Below are 25,810 nucleotides of genomic sequence, written 5' to 3'. Positions count from 1 at the left end.
AAGCCGGCGAGGGATGACGCTATGCTCTGTCGAGCTAGATTAAAAATCAAAATTTGTACATGCTACTTATCGAATTTTTAACATCATTGAAAAACAGGGGCATAATATTTTTACCCGGCGTCGTAATGTATAGACATAGGTAAAATAAATAGTTATAGCACGACGCGTACTTTTTTCGATCCAGTCGATGTTTTTGTGAACCTAACCTAACAACTGTCGGAGGTACCCTTCAAGTTGGCTGTTACTGTTATTTCCGAAAAGTCATCGATAAATGATGTTTGTCTTGCGAATAACGACGATAGGTGCGAGGCCAGTAGTTCGGTGTTCGCGAATACGTTGTTTATCACAACTGTCAAGAAGGTATAAAGAGAATGGTGAGACAAAAATGCAAGCCTGGCAGATACACTCCTACGGGGGTTTGTCAGATCTCAAATTATCCGAAGTCAGAATACCGATAATACGAAAACCCGGGGACGTATTGATAAAGGTTGAAGCGAGCAGCATCAATCCCATTGATATTTCCATGTCCCGTACGTAATTCACGAAACCGGTCATTTGTGAGGTTCGAAAGTATTCTTACGAGTACGATTACATGCCTACTCCTTCTTGTAGGAGGCTTCGGCGCAACCATTTTCAATGCACTGCGTAAGATAAAAGCTATGAAACTCGACTTCGATGGACAGATAGAATTTCCCTTGACATTAGGGAGAGATTTTTGTGGAGTCGTTGTATCAAAAGGGCTCGATGTCGGAGACAGATTAAAACTTGGTGAAGAAGTGTGGGGAGTTGTTCCCCTCGAAGAACAGGGATGCCACGCCGAATACGTTGTTGTGGATAGTAAATTGGTAAATAATTTTGAAATAAAACTGATCTCAAAGAATTTGACATTATTTAAGTGTATAACTCTCTCTGTAATTGATGAATCAATTTACCATCAATGACATGAACTGATAAATTATTTTATTAGGTTAATCCACGGCCACAAAATTTATCGTATACTGAAGCCTCCAGTATTTTGTATGCAGGACTCACTGCGTGGTCTGCGTTATGGATAACGGGAGGCTTGTCATGCAAAGTTAATATACCAACATATCAGAATAAGAGGATCCTTGTTCTCGGTGCATCTGGTGGTGTCGGTACCTTAGCTATTCAACTGTTGAAAGCCTGGAATATGCAGGTTTGTAAATATCAATGCTGTGAAAGCATATCTTTAGAATGCTTCAGAGATAAGTTCAACTTGAGAAGAGAAAAACGTCAGGAACACTGTAATAGTACAGGAAGGTAAAAGGTTTTGACAGAATTGCTGTGAAACTGGGATCTAGCATATCGGACGACACCATCTTTTGACAGAATTATACTACCCCAAAAGAATTGAACATTATTTTTGAATTCAGGTAGTGGCAACGTGTAGCACTGACGCGGTAGAACTGGTAGAACAACTTGGAGCCCACGTGGTCATTGATTATAATGACCAGTGTGCCGATACCAAAATCGCTGAAGAAGGGCCGTACGTAATTATCGAGATAGTGAAAAATCATTAGCGTGCTTAACGCAAATGTGTAGAAAATGCAGAAATTCGATCACACAGCTTAAGTACGACTGTTATTTCAGATATGACATTATTTTGGACTGCTGTAAACAAGGAATAGACACGGTCCGAGCTAAAGGCTATTCTTACAACACGTACATAACTTTGAACTCGCCAATGTTGAAGAATTTTGATGACTTCGGTGTGATAGGTGGATCAGTAAAAAATATAGGAGATGTGATCAAAGACAATGTTCCTTTTTTCAAAGATAAGACTTCAGTGAAGTGGGGATTTTTCGTTCCATCTCAGAAGGGGATTAATATGATTCAAAACTTCGTAGAAAAAAAAAAGGTACATACAGGAGATCTCTTTGACTGAAGGTGATTTTCAATAATACGTATTTTTTTCAGATTGTACCTGTGGTTGAAAAGGTTTATCCATTTTCCGAGTTACCTCAAGCTTATGAAAGAGTAGATAAAGGCCATCTACGTGGCAAAATCGTAATTGATATGAAGTAGAAGTTGGGAGTAAACTTTTATAATAAACATTCGTGCAGTCTTCTGCGAGCTCTAATGTAGATGAGTGTGTTTAAGAATAATGTATCCTACTCCAGGTATAAATAATTAATTATATTTTATTTACAATAAACAGTTTTTCTGCAGACTTACAGGCTACTTTGCAGTTTCCCTAATTCCCGTTTACTCGCGCTCGACAATACGTTATTACTCAACCCAACTTTATCTCTAACTTCATGCCAACAATCACAGGCGATATCTGTTGCTTTCTCACCACCTTTTCTTAAAACTTCTTCCAAGTACTGAGGCTCTCTTTCGAGTTCAAGTAAACGTTCACGAATAGGAGTTAATTTTTCTATAACAACATCTGCAACAACCAGTTTGTACCTGAAACAAATTTGTTTTGTTTTATTCAATAACAATAAACCTCAGGAGCCCTTCAAATATATTTTAATGACATTGACATACCTTCCGGTATCAAGACCTTGGGCTTCTCTGCAAATTTCATCATGTGTTTTTCCACTCAACAAAGAATGAATGGTGATAAGATTTGAGACACCAGGTCTTTCGTCTACTGCGTAAGTAACTTCAGAGGTGAAATCCGTTATTGCCTTTTTAACTTTGTTTAAAAGAACCTCCGGCTCATCCGTTAATTGTAATCGGCTCTTGGGATCAGGATCAGATTTTGACATTTTCTTTGTCGGATCTCTCAAGGATCTTATTCTACAACTGCTGTCATCTGAAATAATATTAATCTTGCGAACAATACAGAGAAAAAATATATTGTAACACCATACCTTTACATCTGGTATTTACTGCGTGAACTTATGAACTAACCATTGATCATTGAATGAGGTATTGGAAATGTCTCTCCGAATTTTCCATTAAACAGTTTTGCTAAATGTTGAGCCAATTGTAAATGCTGTAGTTGGTCTTCTCCAACTGGTACATGTGTTGACCTAGAATATTATTGACTCTTAGCCGATCAGTACTTGAAAAAAAATAATAATTATCTTGAAAAAAACTGTGTCGCAATAGAATTCCACTAATATATCATAGTCCTTGCACAATATTGCCATTTGAAGTATCCATCAGAAAAATTTTGTAGAAAAATCGGTTTGCATGTGTGGAGTAATTACTTGTATAGCAAAATATCAGCTGCCTGTAAGACAGGATAAATATACAACCCGAGAGGAACGTCTTTTACTGTCGCACTTTTTTCTTTGAACTGAGGCAGGTGTGCTAGACGTGGCATAGTGGTCAAGCAACTGAGAATCCAGCAAAGCTCAGTATGCATAGAAACTGTAGATTGCTGAAACAAAATGCTTTTATCGGGATCAATTCCACATGCCAATAATGTCGCAGTAATGTTTAGAATGTTTTGCTTTAATGCTTTTGGATCCTGAAAACGTAAATACGTCTTGGTTAGAATTCGCGATTATTTGTCTTTATAAAATATTGGCATAAAAATGTGGGCAATAATTATACAAACCTGTGGCAAAGTAATGGAATGCATATCCACAATACTGTAAATGACATCCTGATTAGAGTTTTGAAGTTCAACCCATTTTTGTATCGCACCTAAATAATTTCCCAAATGAACGTCACCGGTAGGTTGAATACCAGAAAATATCCTCGGTAGGTAATTGGGTGCTGCCTAAAATTTGTCTGTCATCACATTTGAGGATTTATTGCAATTATTGGAAGTTAACAATCGTAGCAAGAGAAAAAATATCCATATATTATATGTATCTACTCACAGAAGTAAAGTACATAACCTATATATCTTTATGCCAAACCTTTTTACTGGAACATCTCTTTCCTGTGGGTTTATTCAGTGCTAATACCCTCAGATTTCCGGACAATTTTTTACTGCAGCTGAGAGTTTTAAACATCCTTAATAGTCTGCAAATTGTAAGAATAGCAGAAAATTCTACGTTATAGGTTAGTTCTGTCTGCGAAAATGCATTTGAGTTTCGCGCAAAAGCTTCTGCTGCGACGGCCGGACACAGGTCTTTAAACCACCGACTGATAAAATGATCTAGAGTTACCAGTAAAGCCGAAAACGATTCTCCGACCATCACAAATCATTTTTGTGGACGCAAATTAAATTTATCTGGTACCTAATTTTGAAGAATATTTACTAATAAAAGTAACGTGTAATTAAAATCAGCAGTGTAACTGTATTCTGGAGATCACACTATAATATTACAGAAGTACTAGATAAAGATAATTATCAGTCAATAATAATAAGCGGCGAATCAATAAATTTTTAACTTTGTCCATAATTTGATTTTCTTAAATCTCGTGCCTTTCGGAGGAAATTCTATAAAAACACAATGCATATAAATGAGCTTGAAAATCTTATGACTAAGTCACAAATAAAGTTATTAAAGTTAAGCATAGAATCTGATTGAGTTATAAATTGTAGTTAACTTTGATACATATTAATGTGAGTTACAAAATAGTAAAACAAATTTCTGAATTTGAAACGTTCAGTGTTGTCATAATTAGGTTGAAATTTGTAATTCTTCAGAGGCGCAAAGCCTTCTCTCGGGGTCTTCTGAACCGGGATCAACATTAATTTTCACATTTCAAACCAGGCAATATTTTATTTCGCCTAATAAAATGTGCAAGTACCCTCTATACAGATCATCAGCTGTTTCTGGAATGGGAAATATTCCTCGTGGTGTAACGTGTTAATATCCTAGCGTTACGAGCATAGGTAAGAAGCGTAACAATGATCCGTGTTTAGTACGTCTACGCCCGATGTACTCCGGCCCGTTAGTAAAGGAGTAATGAAATCGAAGCTTGATCTAAATCGATCAGCTGCAGTCGGGGACCCGCGGGTGGGTGGGTATTTGTGGCGAGCGATTGATTGCCTTTGGGGCTTTGGCAAAGCTTGTACTGACACCGTTTCACCGAGAGCCTCTATAACGCAACCGCAGAGACGAGCAATCGGTACTTTATTCCATTCCATTTGGTGAGCTGCAAACTTTGCCAAATGGTGCACTGAGTGCCGCGAGCTACAGGTCAATCCCCGTTCCTTTCGCTGGCAAGTATCATGACCAATATTTATTCACGTCATCAAAACTTTTACTCGTTATACTCGCGAACCTAGACCGCGACTGCGTCGTCACTTCCGCATTCGTAACACAGATTCGTCAGGTATCGAAAGATCACCGAATGACTAACTCATCGCTACGGGTCTCTTCTCCGTTGTAGGAATAATTACCACGTATGAGATTAATCATCCTTGACTGGGTGATTACTTGGACGCGGGCTAGAACGGACTGAAGAAAAAGTGTACCACGTGAATTTTTAAATAACAAGAAGCCAACGATCTTTCCTTTTTAAATTCTCCCGGGTGCTGCTCCACTTGTCGATTTTCAGATTTGTGCAGTTTATGTCGTCGTTATTTAAATCAAATTTGTGATACGTAGAGGAAGCCTCTGTTCGTTAGTTTGAATGGATTACGGAACAGCGATATATAATGCGATTTCTCATAGACTGCAGTGGCTAACCGTTACGTAATGCTTGATTTGTGGTTTTTTTATACTATGTCATAGATAGTTTAGTAATAGAATGTCTGCCTGTGCTTTTTTAGATGTAGAGTAAAATGGCGATTGACATTAAGTTCACAAAGTTCGACAACACACCATGGGGCTTTCGTCTAGCGGGTGGCAGTGACTTCCCGCAACCATTAACAGTCATTAGAGTACGTATTTTCATCATTTCACCAATAACCTCATTCGCAAATCATGATTACATACCCCCATCGTATTTCAAACAGAAATGTAAAAATTGTTCATTTTTCTCACAATGAATTACTAAAAAAAATTCATTACAATTGTCAATTCCGAACAGAACAGATCAGTTCTTGGCATAGCTAATCAAACTTCCATCAATAATTAGATACTGCAATGTTTGAGCTTGAAAGCGTCCTTGCGGTATCCGGTTCAAGGCGAGCTTCCAAATTTTAACCCAATGTACCAAATGAATATTTGTGTCACGGCACAATAAATAACTGGCCCTCGGTAAAAGTTACATCATATTTTTAATTCACAGGTAACGGAAGGCAGCCTCGCGGAGTGCATGGGACTTCGAGTAGGTGATATTGTTGTCAGATTGAATGATCAGCCTATCAGCAGTTACACTCACGGAAGGGCCCAGGAAGCTTTGGTATTAGCGGGAAACAACTTTGTCTTGAGTGTTCTCAGGTAACATCCTAGCCCAGCTCTCGATTTCTAGATAATTTATCACTGTTCGCGGCGCGAGATTATCGGATTATGCAAATTCACCCGCAGACATAAATTATTTCCATCTGTTGCAGGAGTGAAGACAGTGAGAAAGTCATAGAAGCCATTCAACAGGAAAACATCGTTCCCTATAATATTCCTGTGAGTGCTGTTTTTTTTTTTTTTTGATAAACATTTTGTCGATTTTTTCGAGACAGAATAAGACACACTAGACGCAGTTCGTTCGTAGGAAATGTTTGAACATTTTTATCCAAATCTTAGCTTGAGGAACTAAAACCCGTCTATTCTCCGGAAGTGCCAGAAGAATCCGTACCTGAACCTTGCACGACCGAATTTACGGAATCTGAACGAATGTCCGAAAGTCCGGAGAAAGTTGTGGATCCTGACGAAGAAGCACTCATGAGCAAGCCTATGGACGCAAACAGCGAGGTTGTGACTAATAAGAATTTAACAGACGAAGAAATAGCTCTACTGATCCTCGAGGAGGAAGAATTGTTGCCGGAACAAGGGGTTCTCGGGTAAGACTGGAATCCTGAATATTTTCTACTTCCAGTTTCCGTCCTCGGACGAAAAAATGACCGCCTATTTAATCCCTGGTACTGCATTTCCAGAGTAAATTTCAAAAAGCTCAGACCCCGAGCCGCGCTGCTGAAAGAGTCTAAAGTCCTGGAGGAGCTCCAAAAAATCGAGACGGCGGACCCTCCCCAGGTTCAGGAGCTGAAACGCTCGACAACTTTCCTTCAGAAACCTCAACGACCCCCGCCTCGGCCTAAGACAGAAGCGGAACAGCCGAAGGGCGAGCAATATCGCGTCGTGATCCAGAAGCAGAAGAAGAAGAGCTTCATCGAACGGCTCACAGAAAAAGGGCTTCTTGGCCCGATTCCTTCGCCGGAGCCGCCGTCCCAGGTAACGATGTATATCGAGAGCCAATCGACGCTCGCGAGGCTGGAAAATCCCGAGAGTTCGACGTTAGATGAAACTTCGCGGGGTGAAATCCTCAGAAACTCCATTTTTTCGAAGAGACTTCGTAGTAATTACGAAGAATCTGTCATATTTCGGCCGGTTTTTTGGAATCGTAGTCCATTTCGGGATGATTCACGTGCGAAGCCACACCGTGCTAATCGGAAGGTGGAAAAATTGTATTTTAGAAGTCGACAATTCGAGAATAGCATTTTTAAGGGCAAAGACTGGGCCACCTTGGTGAACAGAGTACTGATAATACCATTGAAGACGAATAGAAAAACTAGAATTTACTGGAAAGATCGGTATTTCAAGAAATATCTTGATAAAAACGACACTTTGTTAAATCACGTTAGGGTTTTAGCGAATCAGGTTTTAGGATGAGTTCAAACCAACATCGGAGCCGTGGAAAGGATTGCGCAAGCCGAAAATTTTTTTTGTAAGACATTATATTATAAATTATATGAACCGACAGAACACTTGGATTAGTATGGTAAAAAAAATTATTGTAAATAATATCGAATCGTTCGTAGGCAAAAATTATACTTCAAAGTTTGTTACCTGCAAAAATTGAAAATCGATAATAATTTCAAATTCGGTCTAGTGAGGAAATACATCTCATTAATTGATAATATTTTTCGTAGGGGAAGTATCAGGGCCACAAAAAATGGTAAAAATTTGAATCATAAAAGTGATAATTCCGAAAAAGGGTTAAAATTTGTACAAAGTCAGTTCGTTGGAAAGCTTACGATGTGTTTGTCAAAATGAAACCACAGCTACAAAGTCTGTTAACGCGCAATTTCAAAAGTGCGAAACCCTGGTTATGCTGTATTCTTTCGAAATCATGTAAGATCGGTGTTCCAATGGCCAGCCATAACGCGATTAAAACGAAATGCATTTCCTCAAAGAAAAGCTTAACTTTCATCGAAATATTCCACAAAAAGACTAGGAGGCGATAAAAGACTAGAGATAGAAATGAAATAACTTTAAACGGAAAGATGTCGTTTAATTGAAATACAATATTCGATAAAAACGCGAATGGCAAACTGACAGAAGATGAAGTGATCGGAGTTTCGGAAAGAACCAAACGTATTTGTTCGGAAAAAATCGAGTCTCGATATGACGAGTCGAGTTCAGGGCGCAGGCTCTCTTTCGTGCCAACGGTATTGTTCGAAGGTGTGACGAATAATATTGGAATTAATTTTACGAAGTTGTTCGCCTACGCTCTGATACTGTGTGCATCGATGGTCTGCTTAATTTACGCGTACAAATAACTTTCAAACGTCGGTGTCGGTGTTTCTTCAGTGCTTGAAAGATCAGGAGATTGTTTTACATCGGTTATCGTTTCGTACATACGTACACCGAGTTCACTCAACCATCAGTTTTAATAACTTGCGAACGAATTGTGACTGCAGTTGCCCCTTTGAAAGGTGACAAGTATATTTATTACCGGAGAAAATATATCGGCGCATTGATCACGTTTCACTACCACGCATATGATATACTTATTAATATACTCAAAACTTCTGTTCAGACTGAAATATAGGTGTCATTCATCGAACGGTGGTGATGTATAACGGATGCTAAATCATACATAAGTGAAGATCATTCGTTACTTGCTACCTCGTAGGACGATTTATAATATGCAATCATTCATCAAATTTACTGCTTCAGGATTGACTTTAGTGTAGTATTGTCAAGAATATTATTTACGGCATGTTCATGAACTAGCATCGTATTTCATTTATCATTTATTGTTAGTTCGACGGCAGGACAGAACATCTATATGGAAATACACACGGTCAACTGGAATGATATGATTGGTTTGATGCATCAGAGTCTGCATGTGGGATAGGTTCGAGTTATGAAAAATAATAAATGAAACTCATATCTGGAGAATATCAAAAAAGAGTTCACTAAATTATAACCTTGCCGGTAAAATCGTAGTGTGTAGAAACTCATTTAAATGCAATATCATCCTCAGCATCCTTCAGACTGTGAAAAGTGTTCGTGTGAAAGTACGAGTAATTTGCGGTGTAATTTATTCTGTTATTCGCTTCAGTAAACAGACGATCATTTTGACCAAGGTGATGTTTCGAAATAACATTCCATCATACGGCAATTGTCAAGTACTTTTCACGGACACTTGTAGATCAAAAATAAGTTCACGATTTTTCTTCTCCAACTTTAGAAGACCACACCTGCGCCAACGCCAACGGCAACACCAGAACCCCCAGTCTGTAATTCCGAAGAAGAATTATCGAGACCAGGATCAAAGGCTGACGGGATGACGGAAGTTATCGAAGAAGTTACCGAGGTTGTTGAATGGGGCGATTGCGGCGAGCAAGATTCTGTTCGAACCGAAGAAATAACTTGCGAAACTCGCGAATCAGAGATAAGTATTGAACAGATATCTGTGCCCAAATTCGACAAAGAAAAGATGAAAGAGCTGGTGACCACGGAGCTGAATCTCGAAAAGCAATTGGAAAGCGTTCAGAGCCAACTACTCGCTCTTAAGCAATTGCCGAGCGAGATAGAAACACATTTAAGAATCGTTTCGGAACAACTGTACAAAATAATGGAGCTCAGCGGAGTGAGTAAGGACAGCCTGAGTAGCAGTCGTCTGGTATCAGGTACAGGCCCAATTGACGACTTGTTTCGAGTCCGCACTGTCGGTGACCAATGTCTGTTTATTTTAGAGCAAAATTCCGAAGTGACCAAGGAAATAACCGAGGGAGACTACTCGGAACAGGTGGAGGACGAACAAAGTTTGATGATCGACGAAGAGCATCACTACGAAGAAATCGTGGATGACATAAGGGAGAATGGAGTCGAGGAAAATAGAGACGAAGATCAAAGTCACGGCGATGAGAAGCCTAGTGCAGCACCGTGCGAAGCTGACGACGTTCCAAAGATAGTCGAGCCTGCAGAAGAGATAGAGGTGAAGGACGATAGGGTAAAGAAATTTGTCATATCCTACGAGACGCAGATTATAAGATCGAGAGATGCAAGTCCAGCGTTATCCGACAGTGAGTATATTTCGTTGCAATCGTCAAACTGAATACATATATGTGATACATGACTGTACCCACGCAGTCACGAATACCAAAATAGCAAGTTAAACAATGTTTACTGAATGTATTATAGGGAGCTTTAAACCAGACCCGAACTTGTCGCCAAAAGATCAACTCATACAAGAGTTACAGGTATATTATTATACGTGGAAGGATGTTTGTCCCAGAATTTCCTCTGTTCCATTGTCTCTCACCTTGTTCACGCGTGAATGTACCGATTTTAATAAGAATCAATCTTTCATCCGAATCCAGATCGTTGCACTTTACCGATTTCATTATGTACGTACGATGCTCTTAAATGTTGATAAAAATCCTCAACCGTGGACTCTCCCTACTGATAAAATACACGGACCGATAGTGTGATGATTTATTCGTAAGGGTCCAAGGTCTCGGTTCATTCATTCAATTCAGACTGACTTCGAATCTGACCGAAGTTGAACCCAGCCGCCGGTTTCTTATCATTCCAAAGGCAATAAGCTAGTTTTTACTGGAATCTCTCCTCAGCGGAATGGAAAGAGAGAGAAACCTTGTTTGGTAAAGATTTCAAATCCGACTGACAATTACCGTGAATCACTCTGCTGTCAGATTGAATACGCCGGAATGCCCCAGCCTTTTATTCAATGTAACAACGTAAGCCGTATGGCACCGATTCGAACCATCTACGATGTTAGCTTTACTTCCGTTACGTCCGTGGTATCTAACAAAATGTTTTTTCTTTCCCTGTCTTGCACGTTCACGTCACCATACTCTAGAATAACCACCGATTCGATCAAAATTTCGTATTCTTGTTGCACGTGCAGAAAAACGAGTGCGATATTTCACGTATGTTAATCGTCGTACGTAACTAGCGGATCTCGTGTTGTGTTGAGGAAACGTGTCACCTGCATAGATTGTGAATAAGATATGTACGCTGGGCCACCAGTGTCTCATGAATTGCGAATCCAGTGTGAATTGATCAGTACTGTCACGTGCAAAAGCCCTAAACCTCTCTGTCTTGTCCTGCCTGAGGCGTGAAGGAATAAACTAATACTGAGAATGAGGCACGCCGGTTCGCCAAGTAAATAATGTATTACCCAACGTTTACTCTTCCCCGAAGAAGCGACGATTGATGAAATTGCAGCATGTTGAATCGACGATTATATTGATTTCAGCAAAAACAGGGGAGAAAACACTCGAAAGACCTCTGGCCCCAGGCTAAGCAGGTCGAGCTAACCTACGGGAGGAGATGGAGGTGTCCGAATGACTTTTTCAATGACGAAATGATCGCCGAGGTTTTATCTTCCCAAGCCGAAGTTCTAAACGGCAGAGCGCTTGGGTGAGCTATTTAAAGATAGGCGATGTGTATGAGTATGACGATGATATAACAGTATTTTTGTCCTCTACATCTGCCGAAAACGAGCACAGCCCCGGCAGTTTCGTGTAAGTGTATGTGACGTATGAATAATAGACATATTTGCAATCACACGGTGGTATTTCGCGAACCTAAAACCGGAGGCAACGTGATCCAGCAAAATTTTGCCTACGGAATACGAACGCTGTGGGGCAGCTAAAAACTGCACTGGGTCAACTTCCTCGGCATCGGTGGCTATTTTTCTCTCAACCAACCGTCGATCTGTTTTCAGGATAAATTTCAAAAAATACGAGAAAACAAATCTGCCGAACTACGACCACCTGATGAATTCCTCGGCTTATAAAATGATCCACAAGATGGAGGCAGAACCGCAAAAGGGGATCCCGGTTCGACCAGCCAAGGTTATCGCGGCGGAAGATATCCTCGAACGAGTCGTAAGTGCATTATTTCTCCTTTTGCGTTTAATTATTCTTTCTTTATTTTCCGAATCGCGGCGCCATGCCACCTGTCACCCGGTTTTTCTTGTCTTCTGCATCCTCGCTTGGTACACATCCTGGAATGTCGAGCATCGGTATGCTGGGAACGCGGGTTTTTTAGATAGTGTTATTATTTATTAGAACGCTATTTTTTAGCCAACGTCAAGAGTCGCGTTATGTATTGTGTACAGATATTGCAAGGTTTTACAAGCGTATTCTTATCCGTTGCAGAAATCACCAACTCCCAGTGTTATAGAGGATCAAACTACCGAGCGCACAACGATCACCGATAATTAAATTTTTACGCATAATACTATAATATAATAAATAGAATTTTAACCATGCGAATATAATAAATTACAGCAAGTAAGTGGCCGAGTCGCTTGTTTCGAGTAAGAATTTACCAGATAAGAAAAAATAAATTAAATAAAATGTAAACTAAACTCGAGAGTAATCAAACTTACTGTATGATAAAATCATTTATTGTATAATATTTATTGCTAGGAATATTTTGATTTTCTCAAGATAAGAAATTGAAAAATAAAACAACCTATACGTATGTAATAATATTATGTACCCTGTACCATTTTAATAACTTTACGTCAAGGTTTTTTCCGAAGTGTTCGTTATTTCGTTCTATAAAAGCTTACGTTTTGCTGCATAAAGCGTGAAATTGAAAATACCGCAGGCCTGCTGATTGGATAAAATGTTTTAAGACTCTCCGCCAGTCGCTGTATTTGTAATTTCCTTGCTCGTCGTCAGATAATCAACCGTCATCGGTTAAAAAAAAAACTGATTTCCATTTTCTCAATTGAAATGTAGATTTTAAAAGTGGCGTTACGTATCTCCTGAAATACACGAGTCTCCGTACTATAAAGTGTGCAGCTGGGTTACGTCGAACCGCAATTTTCCGGACTCGAACCGCAAGTCACGGAAAAACGTTAGATCGTTTCGATACACGATTCCTTTTTCCTGTCTCTCTCTTCACTCGCAAGCGTTATTAGCGACGCAGGAGTAGAAAAAAATGCAACCGAAGTAACGAACTCTCCTAAACGTGAGTAAAAATTCGCCACTGTTTTACTTACCGATTTACATGGACTTGCATTGTTGCATCAAGTCTTCTTAGCTATCGACTGCGAATTTGAGCACATAGAAAAAGTCCTATTTTTAACAGCGCCTGCAGTCGGCTCAGATCGTGTAATAATGCCAAACTCTCTCTCTCTCTCTCTCTCTCTCTCTCTCTCTCTCTATGAAGCTGTGCACCTATACGAGCTGCATTGATAGGAGTAGTTCGGTCGATGCTGTAGCTCGTCCGTAAAAACGACTAAATTTAAACTCTACAATTCCAAGCTGCACCGCGTCGCCAAGTCAGCCCTTATTTCCAACGAGCACCGGAGCCTCTCCTCATCCGCAGCTTAGCCGTTAATAAACCGTAGTGTAAACCGGATTATCTATGGAATGTGGTGAAAAGTAAGGTCCGTCACTGCATCAGATTGACACGACAGCCAGAAGTTCATTCAGTTCGTATATTATCCGCTGCTTCCTACGCAACCATGGGTAATATCCTGCGGTCACGTATACAAGACACGCGTGCAAGAGCTGTTGATTTTGACGCGATATATTTAGACAGAAACTCCCCGGGGTTAATGACTACTACTGTCTGCCGATAATGAGTTTCTCGTCGCGACCGCCCCGTGTTCCCCATATCTCAGACTCGTCTCACGTACTTCGAAATCTGAACCCAAGAAATATTTTAATCCTATTACCGGTCACGCATACATGCATCCCTCCATGCAGATGCCTGAACTGCGCGATCATTCTTGATCCATTCGATTCAGTAATGGGCAACGACGACGATTCGATTCCAACGTCGAATTGGGTATTTCGCGCATAATCTGTGCTAGGTACAATCAATTGTTGGCGTTCTTCAACCATACATTCAACACGGTGAGTTTCTTCGAACCGCGGAATATTATGCGCAAATACGGCGCAGCTGGAAAATAATTTGTATTCGTTGTTCCGAGGCGTTAATGTTGTTCAGAATTTCCTTTTTCTTAGCGAATGTGTGTATCAATGACTCGAAGACGGAGCCGCTATTTTTACGCAACCTCTAAAAGAAACCTCGGAAATCTCTTAGTCGACGATCGATCGTCAACACACACAGAGACCAATTGGGTTTCGTGAATGAATGATGCGGTGTCCTTATTGCGACGTTAACGAAATCGATATTTATAATTGAGAAATTTGACTGATTTTGTGGTTGAAATAACTACCGACGATTAGCGATTGATCAAAGTTGTTTTTATCAAAAAGCTACATCATTTCGTTAGCCGCCGATTTCGTCTTGGAATTAGCATACCTGTTCGTTGAACTTAATCATCGAGTTATTATACCTAAAACCGATTAGACGTGCGATATCACATCGTACCGATCTGCGGTGACGTTCGTCATGAATTACCGGTGCGCATATAGCGACAAGTATGTATAGAACAAAGTAAATTTCCAATGCCGCGGAACGAGTCATCGGGATTGTAATTCGCAATCATTTAGCATACCTGCGTAGGTCCAAGTTCCGAAAGACAGGCGACGGTGCAGCGAAAGCGTTGACTCACTATCGCTGACTAGCTCAGAACCGTTGCGTGGTGGTCTCCTGGTCATTTTGAGTCGAGGATATTAGAACCAGGGCTGGCCCCTCGTACCTGCAACAATTCATGCAAAACGTGTTAAGAATGATTCACGAACTAGTTCGCATTCTCGTGACCGTTGCAGCGGTCCTGGAGAAGGGGAAATGCAGCAGCAGCCGAGCAGCTAGTGAAATAAAGACTACGACTCGTCTCGCTCTCGATGGCAATTGATATGCCAAAGATACGGGAGGCGTGCTGGCTTCGCACAATTTCCCAGAAATACGTCTGAGGAAATATTCCGGAGATCTCCTGCAGCAACGTCACGCAGCGGAAGTAAACGAACCGCGTTGCGGCTTCCGTGCGGCTGAACGCTGCGGAACCAGGTTGGTCGTGGCAACTGTGGAATGATCTCATTTTCTCCAATGTAAAGCCGTTGAGTTAAATCATAAAACTCCCGAAGCAGCACAATGTCTCGTAATCGTTAGCGCACGTTGAAAGCTTGACCGTAAAACGTGATTATACATTTATACATGTGCAAAGACTTCGATTTTACGCATTCTGGGGAAGGCGTACAATCGCAGTCGTGTCGAGTTCTCGGCTTTTTCGTTTAACGGATACAACATAGACTCGTCGACGTAGCAATCAGCGGGAAATTCCTGAGCCAGTGATACCGCGAATGAGCGGAATTTTACGGTGGCTATCAATTAACAATTAAGTCTATACGTCGGCTCGGCGTAGATTCGACGAGGAGCTGCGGGCATCGGATAGCCAAAGCGCAAAGGAGAGCTGGAGGGAAATGCTGAGAATGCCAACGCCGGCTGCTCGCCGACCCGATCCCAGTAGATCCCGGTAGAATCTCTTCGTGCGGCACGACGCATGCGCGCCAGAGTCGCCGGTTTGGAGAGCATGGAAAGAGCTCCTGCCCGAGTGACCAGAGTTTACTCCGGTTTTCGCGTTCCTCGAGAACATCGTCGCGGTGCTTAGACAGTCACTCCCGATCGTTTCGTTACCAACTTCGCGTCCCACGAATCACATTTCGCACATATAACGTAAAGGAAGAAAGTTGATTGTCGGTAAAAACGTAAAGTTATAATAAACTAATTCTAAGATTTTATTTGAAAACGCGCGTTGCATTTAAACAAGTATAAACAGTACTTGTCGGATTATCGGTTGATAGGGTTTTTTTTTTTTTTTTTGCTTATGCTCGTTTGGCGCAAGTTTTCTTTCGTTGATTGTTTGAATTACTCTCACAAATTTTAATCACCAATTGGAATTTGTTATTTAAAAAGTTTGAGTGATGGCGCAGCTAATCAGCGTCAAGTTATCCAGGTTTGACAATTCACCTTGGGGCTTCCGACTTCAAGGTGGCAAGGATTTTGGAACACCTCTCGTCGTTCAGAAGGTTAGTCTTCTTTATTGCTTTTCCGTTCAATAATTATCGCGCATAGTTTTGCTGGAAATCGGTACGCAGTACTATCCACTATACATATATCTTCAGCTTTACAATTAGTTCGAATTCAAATATTCAACGATTTCTTTGCCTTTTGAGTATATACACCGACATGACACGAGTATTGTCGCTTTTCTTTTTTCACGACTATCGACGATCGTCGTGAAATAATTGCAACGCGTTGACTTCAAGTTGCATACAACGGATGAAATATTGTTCACAGTTTTATGAGCAGAGAATCGAATGTAATTGTTGCAAGTTGATAGACGACTGACGATTGCATAAAATTCAAAGTTCAATTCCACTGCTATAAATAAGTTTGAAATCACATTACTGATATAGTCCGGTAAATCGCCCCCGGGCAATAGAATATCTTGAATCGGTAAAGTCCGATAAATGTATACATATGTATACAAGTCACCTTGAAACATGGATAGAGAATTGTTCGAAGTTCATGACAGAGCATATTTCGTCACCTGCTGATCGCAGTATTGAATCCAACTAACGCATTCCACCGTTCATTCATTGTTTATAATATCGCAAATCCGTTGCGTGGCTCGGATAAATATATACACAAGGGTTTCAAGAGCGATTTTGTGTAACGTGATACGCGTTGCTTCATTTATATCGCGCGCCAGAAACCGCGGTGCAGGCATTTCAAGAACCGACGTTCCGCTTCACTATAGGTATCTGCACCGTTCGTCATCCCTAGGTGTTTATCAATAAATTTGACAAAATTATACCGCGGGCATAACCGAAATAAGATGTTCAACATTATTATGCATACCAATGTTATAAGTGTAACGAGCGGTTGCGCAATTGCAAAATAATGCCAACATTTTTGTATACTTTGAATAACACAATTCGTTGCCAACTGTTATCTTTTACTTAGTTGTTTTTTCTTCAATTTTTGTTTTTATACTCTTCCTTTTCAACTCGTGCTCGTGCCAAATTATCTAAGCAATTATATCGGCGTGTGGAAACCAGCCCGACATTCATTGTCACTAGCACTCGCGTACAACAAACATATACGTGCCTTTCTTACAAGCTTCATATATATTTTCGCGATTCGTATGAATTATTTTAACGGTCAGTTGCAAGTATATACATGTTACAATAAAGGCGGCGTTGTGATTAGAGTTGTAAAAATATTTCTGTATTCTCGAAGGTGGGTGGTTGTCTCACTGATGCAGTGAGATCGGAATCATGCATGACTAATTCTATCCGAGTAAAAATATTTAAACAAAGAATGACTATGCCATTTGGTAAACAGTCGCCTTTGAGCACGTTATGTACGACATGCTCTCGCTGAACAACCGGCTCATTGATTCACAACCGCCAATTATAATGAGGGAATTGTATTAGGTATATCAGATTAGACGAGCTTAGGTTCAATTTGATGAGATTAAACTACTTCCATGTTTTACCAAAACAGTGCTTCGCCATTGAATTGCAGAAAAACCAGGTACTTGCTGAAGGTATATAACGCAATTAGAGAAAGGCGAAAATGATATCGCGACAAATTTCAGATGAGCGGACCAGCCGTTGCGACAGCTTCTACTCCAAATACTCGTAGGGGTTCAAGTTACGCGGTCGTGATGCACTAACGAAATCTAAGCGATTAGTTAGGTATATCCATTGCCTGCATTGGCTGGACGGACGTGACTTGGAACACGGCGCTTAATTCGACTCTCTGACATTAGAATACAACAGAGAGTTTGAAAGATATTTCGCTGACGATTTGGAATATTTTAAATAATCTGCGTTCAGTCCAAGGAAAATGTAATCGCGGTATTTTACGTTTCGCGATTTTTGGATGAACGCGCAGAGCGATTGCGGCAGGAAAAAAATTCGCGAGATGTAATATGAGTGAAATTGTTTAGGCGGGCTAATGGCTATTTTGAGAAGGTGCCTTTGCGAAACGCATATCACCACTGTACCAAGGAGACGCCGCGACGCGCCGCGACGCCAAACGGGAGACGATCGCCCTCGAGTTTCCTGTTTGAAGACACTATAAAAATAAATTCAGATACACCCGATGTGTCTAAAATTGAAACGGTCCAGCGATATGGAAACGAATAGTTTTGACAAAACTTCATTCGCTCCGACGAAAACTTGGTAATAATTAAACGTGTCTCGTCGCAGGTGGCAGTTACACAGGCGGACCGTTTAAACACTCGTCGCTTTGCTCGTGAAGTGTATTTAACCTGACACAATTTCAGCCCGACGCTATTTTGGGGGGCAGTGGTACGATTCGTGAGTGAAATTGTATCAATTCCATGGCTATTAATGTTGCACGATGTGCTATTCTTACAATGAATAAACACGCATCTTCACGCGTAGTTTTTCAGTCAATTCTTTCGAACGACGCCACAAATTACCCTTCGATGACCCCTTTTCAACCATCTCAAGTGCCGTCGGCCCTTCTCATACACGTGTCTTATTTTCTCCGACGCAGATTGATCTCAAGTTTCCACAATTAATCGCGGTCTGTAAGCTATAAATTCACGTATCAATACAGCTGTACGATAGGACTATCGCATTGTAACGATACGTGTCCCTAATTGACCATGAGTTATGTCATACATTGGGACAGAACGGCTCTTGTAAGGCGTCCGTTTCAGTCACTGTCAGAATCATGAGAACCGTGAAAATGAAAGGAATAAGGAAGAAAAAATGTTCATGCAGTTAAAAATGTAATGCCCACTCGCACCCGCGTAAGTATTCTGGCATTTTCAGTGCCACCGATATCGTCACGTAACGATAACGTATAATTTACACGGTAATTTTACTTGTTTTTTTCTCTATTAGAATAACCTTCGTGGTTGGAACGTCGGACAATTTACAGCCATACCGTTGTCGCTACTAATTAGTGTATAATTCTTTTATGAAAGTAGACCTAAATCGATTATAGGGGAAACTCTCAATTAGATTATTCGCAATTCCAGTTCCAAACTTGCGCATAAATCGCCCAAAGCATCTATTCAAGATTACTCGAATGTCGAAAGGACGGTCAGATTTAGCGCTGTAATTTTAGCAAGCTTCGATCGAACGAACAGCAACTCATAGATATTTCGAGAATTATTGAAAGTGCCAATGTTTTTAGGTTGACTGACTTTTCTCCCCTGCGGCGTGCGCGTATTGAAGAAGAAATCGATGTATCCATAGGTATATGTAGAAATTGTTTACGACCTATAAACGGTAATAAACTTGACCAAATTATTCCCTCGTGCCGGATATTTTTAAGTTATTAAAAACACGAAACTCATCTCCGTAACCGTAAACTACTGTTCCACATACAAGTAGCAATGGAATGAGATTCTGACTGGATCCAAGCCCACACCAGACGGCTCTTTAACTTGTCTTTTTTCTATTCCTACGACTGAGCTACGCGACGACTCACGACCCCCGTGTTATGTGACAGTGAAAAAAGTAAAATTTACACCGAAAGCTTCATATATTTGACTTGTACGTATTCACGCCTGTGTCTACGAACATTGTCACACGGAACGTTATTTAAATCCTTCCAGGAAGGAAAAATTCTCAAATGGCCCGTTTTTGTTCAGGGTGAAACCTTAGCCAGATGTGAGCTGTAATGGGACGACAAGTATCGGAGATTAAAGAATCGTCGATGACAGAGAAAGAGAAACCGAACGAAAGTTGGTTGGGACGAACGACAGCGGAATACATCGAATTGCAAGTTGCTCAATTATCGTCCGTGTATATCAAGCAGTCCCTGAAAAGAGGACTCATGTTCACAAGGAGTGCACGATATGCAAGTGAGCGAAGAATTCCGAGTCATCTTCAAAGATAACTTGTTGCTCGCTGTTCTCGTTATATTATTGTGAAATTTATGTAACGTCTACGTTGCACCGCTGCACCGTCATCGTCGTAAGCGTTTGCTCGGAGCCAAGGAAATACGAAACCGCAATCGTCGAGGCATACTTGCATGCTTGAGAAGTGTGAAATTTGCGAAATTCCGCCGACCGTCATGCTTTTGTACAGGGTCGCGTCCTACTATATAATACGACGGTTTTTACGATCATCGCGTTTCTAACAGCGGTACAGCGTGAGATTTTGGCATAGAAAATTGACGCGCGGTATACTTGGAAGGTCGAAACTATCGGTACGATGTCATGAATTAATTCGGCCCCTGTAGAGTGGCGGTCCGCGACCCTAGGTTTGGAATTTCGACATTTAAACGGAGAGACTGTCCTTGAACTTTAATACGTATAACCCGTATACATTGCATATCTCTAGACGGAAGTAGAACCAAACCAGCAGTTACGTCATCGACGTTGAACCGCGGCTCCGATTGAAATGCAATGACGAGATAACGTCAATTATGATTTCGTGCATTTCTTTTTTCTCTCATTTTTTTCCATTTGACGTGTACAAATTACGTCTTCCCATACAACGTCCGTTCGCAGGAACGTGACTTTCGATCTAGAAAAGATAATTCGAACCGATGCAACGGCGTAGTGATTATCAGATCCGAGCGAAAATCACGTCCCTGCATATCTGCGAATACAAACGATTGCCCGTAAGGAGAGATGGAAAAAGCGAAAAAGATTTTACAACATTTCAGTACGTAACGGAGTCAAACCGGCGCGGCGCGAAGACGACGAGGTGATAACGTCTACGTCGAGTCTACGGGGGCACGTCTGACGTCACCGGAGCTTACATGCGGACGTCGACGTAGATACATAATACGTCTTACAACACGGCACCTTGAGATACGTGCGTCGTAACGTACGCGACGTAATGTCGAAAAACAAAAGGGGGGATAAAAAGCAGGGAAACGAAGGGCGTTCGTCGCGTTGAACGCGTCGTCCTAGCTCTCGAATTCGCGGTCGTACATGTTTTTGCACCTAGAAGAGGTGAGGTGCGTGGGCGTGTTGGCGAACGGTCAGAACGGAGGCCTTTGCGTAGGCAGCCGCGCGATCGGAAGATTGCGTGAGCTTCGAGTGCACACGGTACGAATATACCACCACCGACTTCGACGAAGAGAACCCAACATAACGTGCCAGTGGCGTAACCTTCTCGTCTTGGCCCGGGACCCAGGGTTGTCACCAGCTGACGAGAGCGTGCAGTGAAACAGGATATTCGATCGTCGCGACTTCTTCCTCCGACCTCCGTTAAGGATGGCTAAAAGGCACCTTAATTGGGATGACGTGAATATGAGAGACTGACCGTCGGACAGATAGATAGATAGATAGGTAGATAGATGGATAAGTAGATGTTTATTATGTCAAGTACATATCTACAGAAAAATGACAGGATCATCGTGGCTGCATTCCGAGGATCCATGCTACGGTACCGGTATTCCACTTACCCGAAGGAAGACTTCCTTCCATTAATCTGCACCCTCTCTGCCTCCGAGGGATAACGTAAAGCGAGGACTCCATTGGCTTGGCAGAAACACGACTCAAGTTTCGAGTCCCGCGGCTAATGGTGCCATGTACCAGGGAAAAGACAAACGACCGTGCTCGCGGACGAAGCTGCATTGCATCCCGCGAGAGGAACGGCGAATTCGAAGACGAATGGATCGGACGGATTTATAGCCGGTCATCGGAGGGAACCGTTCTTGATTGGTCGTTACTCGTCTGGTCAAGGCCTGCTCGCCGGGACCCGCTTTCGGTTACATCGGAGTAACGAGCAACGCTCTTGAAAAGTTTTACACCGATTTGTAACGGGCCGACTCGTATTGGTATCAGGCTAAATCAGTGGCCGGACGGAGATCAATTAGTTTACGTCTCATTTGCTCCGATCGTCGTTGTCGTCTGGCTGCAGTCTACGGACCGCATTCACCGCGCCTTCACCTGCAGCCGTTCGTTGAGCCTGATTCTCAAGGTGTTTCAAGGAGGAACATTGTCCCTTTCAATCCTCGCCGTCCAACGAGTACATCCAACGTGTCTTTTTTTCCAAACGTAGCTACGGAGTGTGAAAAAAGGTTGGAACCAACGGTCCATTTCTTTCACGCCTGATATAATACAGTTCGTTCTGTAAAAAAATCAATCGGAGAATTCGTTCGTCAACCTACGCACGGCATGTGTAAATATTTAATTCCCGAGCATTTATACCCTGGAAGTTTACGCGATATCGTTTGGACACGGAACGAGATGACATCCGTGATTCGGGGGTAATAATATTGTTACGAGTCCTGGTAAAACGTTGAGACTTCTGTCAGCCGGATCTCCGCACCGGGGTTTTCGCCACTTTTTTCCGCCCCTGTCGCCGGGGCTGCCCCTTCCTTCGAGATCTTCGTTGAGGCCGTCCGCTGTTGCAACCCCGGCTCGCCTCGCCGCGGTGGCTGGTATTAATAGAGGCAACGAAGGCCTGGTGCCGGCCGACAAAGCTTACTCTCGCGGATATAAAAATATCGCTTTTATTTCGTCCGCCATTTTGAAATCAGTGTATATTTCCTCCGACTCGTGGGATTCGCTTGCTCGAGCGCGTGTCTCGCCTTTTCTTTCGACCGTTACCACACTGGTGTATTTCCAGCTGGTAAATGAGAAGAAAAAAAGAAAACGAAGGAACGGACTAACGATTCCCTGGTCAACTGAGAATCGCCAAATTCCCGACCGATCGTCCCCCCGATCTGCACGCGCCAAAAACGATGCGGCACGCGTGCTCCGCGCCCATCGAAATTCGCCGGATCGACTGACAGGTGTGGGAAATATGCCAACTGGCTCCGTACCCGCGAATTTTATTGCCGAGTTTGCCTTTCTATCTACACGGGGAAATCAGAAGATTAGAATCCAGGCGCCCGAGTTGTAACGCGATACCTTAAACCTTGCACTCTTTGAGATTGAACCGTGAACCTTTCGATCTGTCGGAAAGACGGAAGCCTTTCGACAAAAAAAAAAAAAAATCAAACGCTCGTCTCACGCAACGTCTGTAACATGCGAAAGAAGAAAATGATACGGCAGCTCAAGTTGTTGGGAAGATTCTTCGTTCCTGCACCGATTAATTATTCATCATTAAACGACGGTGTAACTGGTGGATATTAAAACTTCTGGTAACACCTCGTGAATTCCGGTCACGCTCGACTCACATTGAACTCGCGTGTCCCATGTACCTCGATCTCAGCGCCGTTGATGAAGACAATAACTGCCGGCATAATATTCCGATTGTGAGAAGCATTGTAGGCTCTTTTTGTCCATCGACCTTATAACGAAGCGGAATTCTCTTACAGGTCTGTATAATGGTACAGCCGTCGTAAAGAAAAACGTGCGAATATATTTTTTTCCGAGACAAAGGATAGTATTTTGCAATGTTGATTCAACGTCAGGGTGCGTTATCAGAGGTTTCGCGTCGCACGTAGGTTAACGCTATGTATTATACGTATACATATGCATATACATTATACACATATACGTGACCACATCTGCCGAGAAGAAATTCCGCAGTGAGATTGTCAGCCAGGTATAGACCACGAGTAGATATCTATAAAGATCAACATCTATCGAAACTTCCTAGGAATTCCGCCTCAGGGATCGAGGATTTAGTTAGTTATCAAAGCAAAACATTGACCCGAGGTATTTCGCACCTTGGCTTACAAGTACAAAGAACGCGGCAGAACGGGCGTCTTCGTACAATTAGGTATTTGGTAGGAAAGAAAGGAAAAGAAAAGAAAAGACATCGCGAGCGAGACAAAGAATATGTATATCGCGCGATGTGGGCGAGTAACACCGGCGCTCGAGAGGTTGGGACAGGGGGCTGTTCGCATTTTTTGCAAAATTTCTTATCTCCCAACGCGCCGTCCTGTCTAACAGCTAAACCACATTCCTACGCGTCACATCCGCCCCCCGAAACCCGCAGTCATCCTTTGTCACTGTTGTTATTATTATTCCTGTTGATGTTATTATTATTATTCGTCAGGATAAAACGTACGCAGCGAGATAGTCGACGCTCATCGGGCGGAAGATGAGGTCACCGATCACCAGAGAGTACCTCTCGACGCTCGACGTCGGCGCCGCCGGCATGCTTCGCTGTGTCAACTTAGAGCTCCTACACTGCATGAATCACTGTTTTAAGTAGAAAAATGAAAAAGTTTAACAAACTGCACCGTTCCGCGCAACGAAACGTTGGTCAAGAATCAGGGTATAAGTGAATGGTTTTTTCAGATTTCTATGACTACGGCGCGAGTTTCGCAGGTTTTTAGTTGGAGCAGAAGACGCTCTCGGCAATGTGATTCAGCAAAAACGCAAACTTGGAATTGAAAGAACTAGTAAATCTATACAGTATTATAGTATTATAATACTAACAGTGTTACACTCGGAAGGATGGAATTTGCAAAACTGCGTTGGAATTCGTCGCGGTAAAAACAATGAGGAATACTTAATTACCCGTTTCTTTCTTCTTTTTTATGCGAATACGCCTTTCGTTCTCTGATCTAAGAGTATCGTTTAGAACCAGACGTCTTCGCTCATCGCATACTTCAGGTCAAGCTGCAACTCCCCGCACTCTCGTGAATGAACACATAAACGATCAACCGAGCAGATAAATCGTAACCACAACGAGAGACATTTGTCGATGGAATGTTGTTCATTGAAGTGCAATAATAAGATGAGATCACCGATCACCTTGACCTCGGAGGCTACGACCTGTGCCAGGCAACATCCGACAGGCTCAAGTCCGCGGCTGTGAGATCGAGCGTCAATGATTCAGGCGAGGAACCGGTAGAGAGGAACCTATACGCGAACGATCGATCGTTCCCAGTGATCCGTTTGCACAGTACGCGTAGGAATACGGTCCGCAAAGAGAGCTGGTATTTTTTTTCGAAAATGCGAAGCGAAGGTAGACAAGCAGAGAGGCAAATCAGGGCTATAAATGTCTATACAATTATATACCTACGGAAAGGTACAGGAAACACCTACACGAGTAAATAAATCTTATCTCCGGGCATTTGGCTCCTCGACCTGCACGAGGCGATGACCTGAAAAACAACGAGCAGGAAAGAAATAATTCTGAACAACGGACGGAGACGATCGTTCGACGCAATTAGGTAGACATGTTTGTACCAAGGTGTACAGCGGAAGGCGGATGATCACGCGGACGAACAGTGAGAGTCCCCGTCTTTATCACGGTGGAATCAAATGAAAATATAATATATATGGTAATAGACTGCGCTACCCATGTGCGTAGACCTGGAATTTATCGTCGGACCTTTGTACCTGAGCGTTAGTCACACGCTGTGCTTTACACGTGGATAGTCGCATCTTTCTCCTCGGTTCTTATCGCAGTGTTAATATTGGAGAAATATTTCGACCAGAGAAAATCGTCGGAGGCTTCCTGGAAGCTCAATGACGAATGATCGGTGATAATTTGTCGAGCTTCTGATTCATCTACACCGTTACGGAATCAAGCGTCACTGCAGCCGTATTCGACTACATGCAATTGTATCTACGGACTTTGCGACAAATAAAATCGTCATACCAGTTGTTACAACTGCGTTGAATAAACGCTGACTCGAGATAAAGGCTCCGGTGAATTGTATATATATGTATACGCGGCTAAATAAATAAACAGCGACGTGCGGGCTACGAGCTAAAACCGTTGAATACCGAG

At 42.1% G+C, this 25,810-nt stretch overlaps 4 protein-coding genes across 12 annotated transcripts in view; 3 read left to right on the top strand and 1 right to left on the bottom strand.

Annotated features, from left to right (window-relative positions):
• The first annotated feature begins 28 nt into the window (after positions 1-28).
• LOC124224387 (reticulon-4-interacting protein 1, mitochondrial) lies at positions 29-2,186 on the top strand. Its single transcript, XM_046636590.2, has 6 exons — positions 29-530; positions 613-845; positions 968-1,177; positions 1,395-1,507; positions 1,612-1,879; positions 1,939-2,186. Exons 1-6 carry the CDS (start codon positions 272-274, stop codon positions 2,044-2,046), a joined length of 1,191 nt encoding a protein of 396 aa, XP_046492546.1. The 5' UTR covers positions 29-271; the 3' UTR covers positions 2,047-2,186.
• TrpRS-m (Tryptophanyl-tRNA synthetase, mitochondrial) lies at positions 2,143-24,149 on the bottom strand. Of its 6 annotated transcripts, none has more exons than XM_069138108.1 (8): positions 24,134-24,149; positions 14,719-14,862; positions 3,843-4,708; positions 3,536-3,700; positions 3,183-3,445; positions 2,881-3,002; positions 2,512-2,782; positions 2,143-2,430 (listed from the first exon to the last, which is right to left on the bottom strand). In XM_069138108.1, the coding sequence occupies exons 3-8, from the start codon at positions 4,122-4,124 to the stop codon at positions 2,193-2,195; spliced, it is 1,341 nt and encodes a 446-aa protein (XP_068994209.1). In that variant the 5' UTR covers positions 4,125-4,708; positions 14,719-14,862; positions 24,134-24,149; the 3' UTR covers positions 2,143-2,192. The 6 variants fall into 6 exon arrangements, with proteins under 6 accessions (XP_068994209.1, XP_046492536.1, XP_046492538.1 ...); XM_046636580.2 differs by lacking the exon at positions 24,134-24,149 and adding an exon at positions 17,025-17,101; XM_046636582.2 differs by lacking the exon at positions 24,134-24,149 and adding an exon at positions 16,659-16,886 and having other exon boundaries at positions 3,183-3,355.
• LOC124224151 (titin-like) lies at positions 4,919-12,698 on the top strand. Of its 4 annotated transcripts, none has more exons than XM_069138103.1 (11): positions 4,922-5,098; positions 5,651-5,761; positions 6,112-6,263; positions 6,377-6,443; positions 6,564-6,820; positions 6,914-7,208; positions 9,454-10,291; positions 10,410-10,468; positions 11,488-11,651; positions 11,959-12,121; positions 12,395-12,698. In XM_069138103.1, the coding sequence occupies exons 2-11, from the start codon at positions 5,663-5,665 to the stop codon at positions 12,458-12,460; spliced, it is 2,160 nt and encodes a 719-aa protein (XP_068994204.1). In that variant the 5' UTR covers positions 4,922-5,098; positions 5,651-5,662; the 3' UTR covers positions 12,461-12,698. The 4 variants fall into 4 exon arrangements, 3 of the variants coding, with proteins under 3 accessions (XP_068994204.1, XP_068994206.1, XP_068994205.1); XM_069138104.1 differs by lacking the exon at positions 4,922-5,098 and having other exon boundaries at positions 5,182-5,761; positions 9,454-9,895; positions 9,962-10,291; XM_069138105.1 differs by lacking the exon at positions 5,651-5,761.
• The window catches only part of LOC124224811 (PDZ and LIM domain protein Zasp), a 32,699-nt gene continuing 22,540 nt past the window's right edge, over positions 15,652-25,810 (top strand). Inside the window, exon 1 of the mRNA XM_069138176.1 lies at positions 15,652-16,189. Coding sequence (XP_068994277.1) covers positions 16,085-16,189 — 105 coding nt within the window. The 5' untranslated portion in view covers positions 15,652-16,084. The remainder of the gene's footprint in view (positions 16,190-25,810) is intronic.

Source organism: Neodiprion pinetum, chromosome 1 (assembly GCF_021155775.2).
Source record: "Neodiprion pinetum isolate iyNeoPine1 chromosome 1, iyNeoPine1.2, whole genome shotgun sequence".
Classification (NCBI taxonomy): Eukaryota; Metazoa; Arthropoda; class Insecta; order Hymenoptera; family Diprionidae; genus Neodiprion; species Neodiprion pinetum.
Note: the sequence above shows the minus strand (reverse complement) of the source record. Positions and strands in the feature narration are given on the sequence as shown.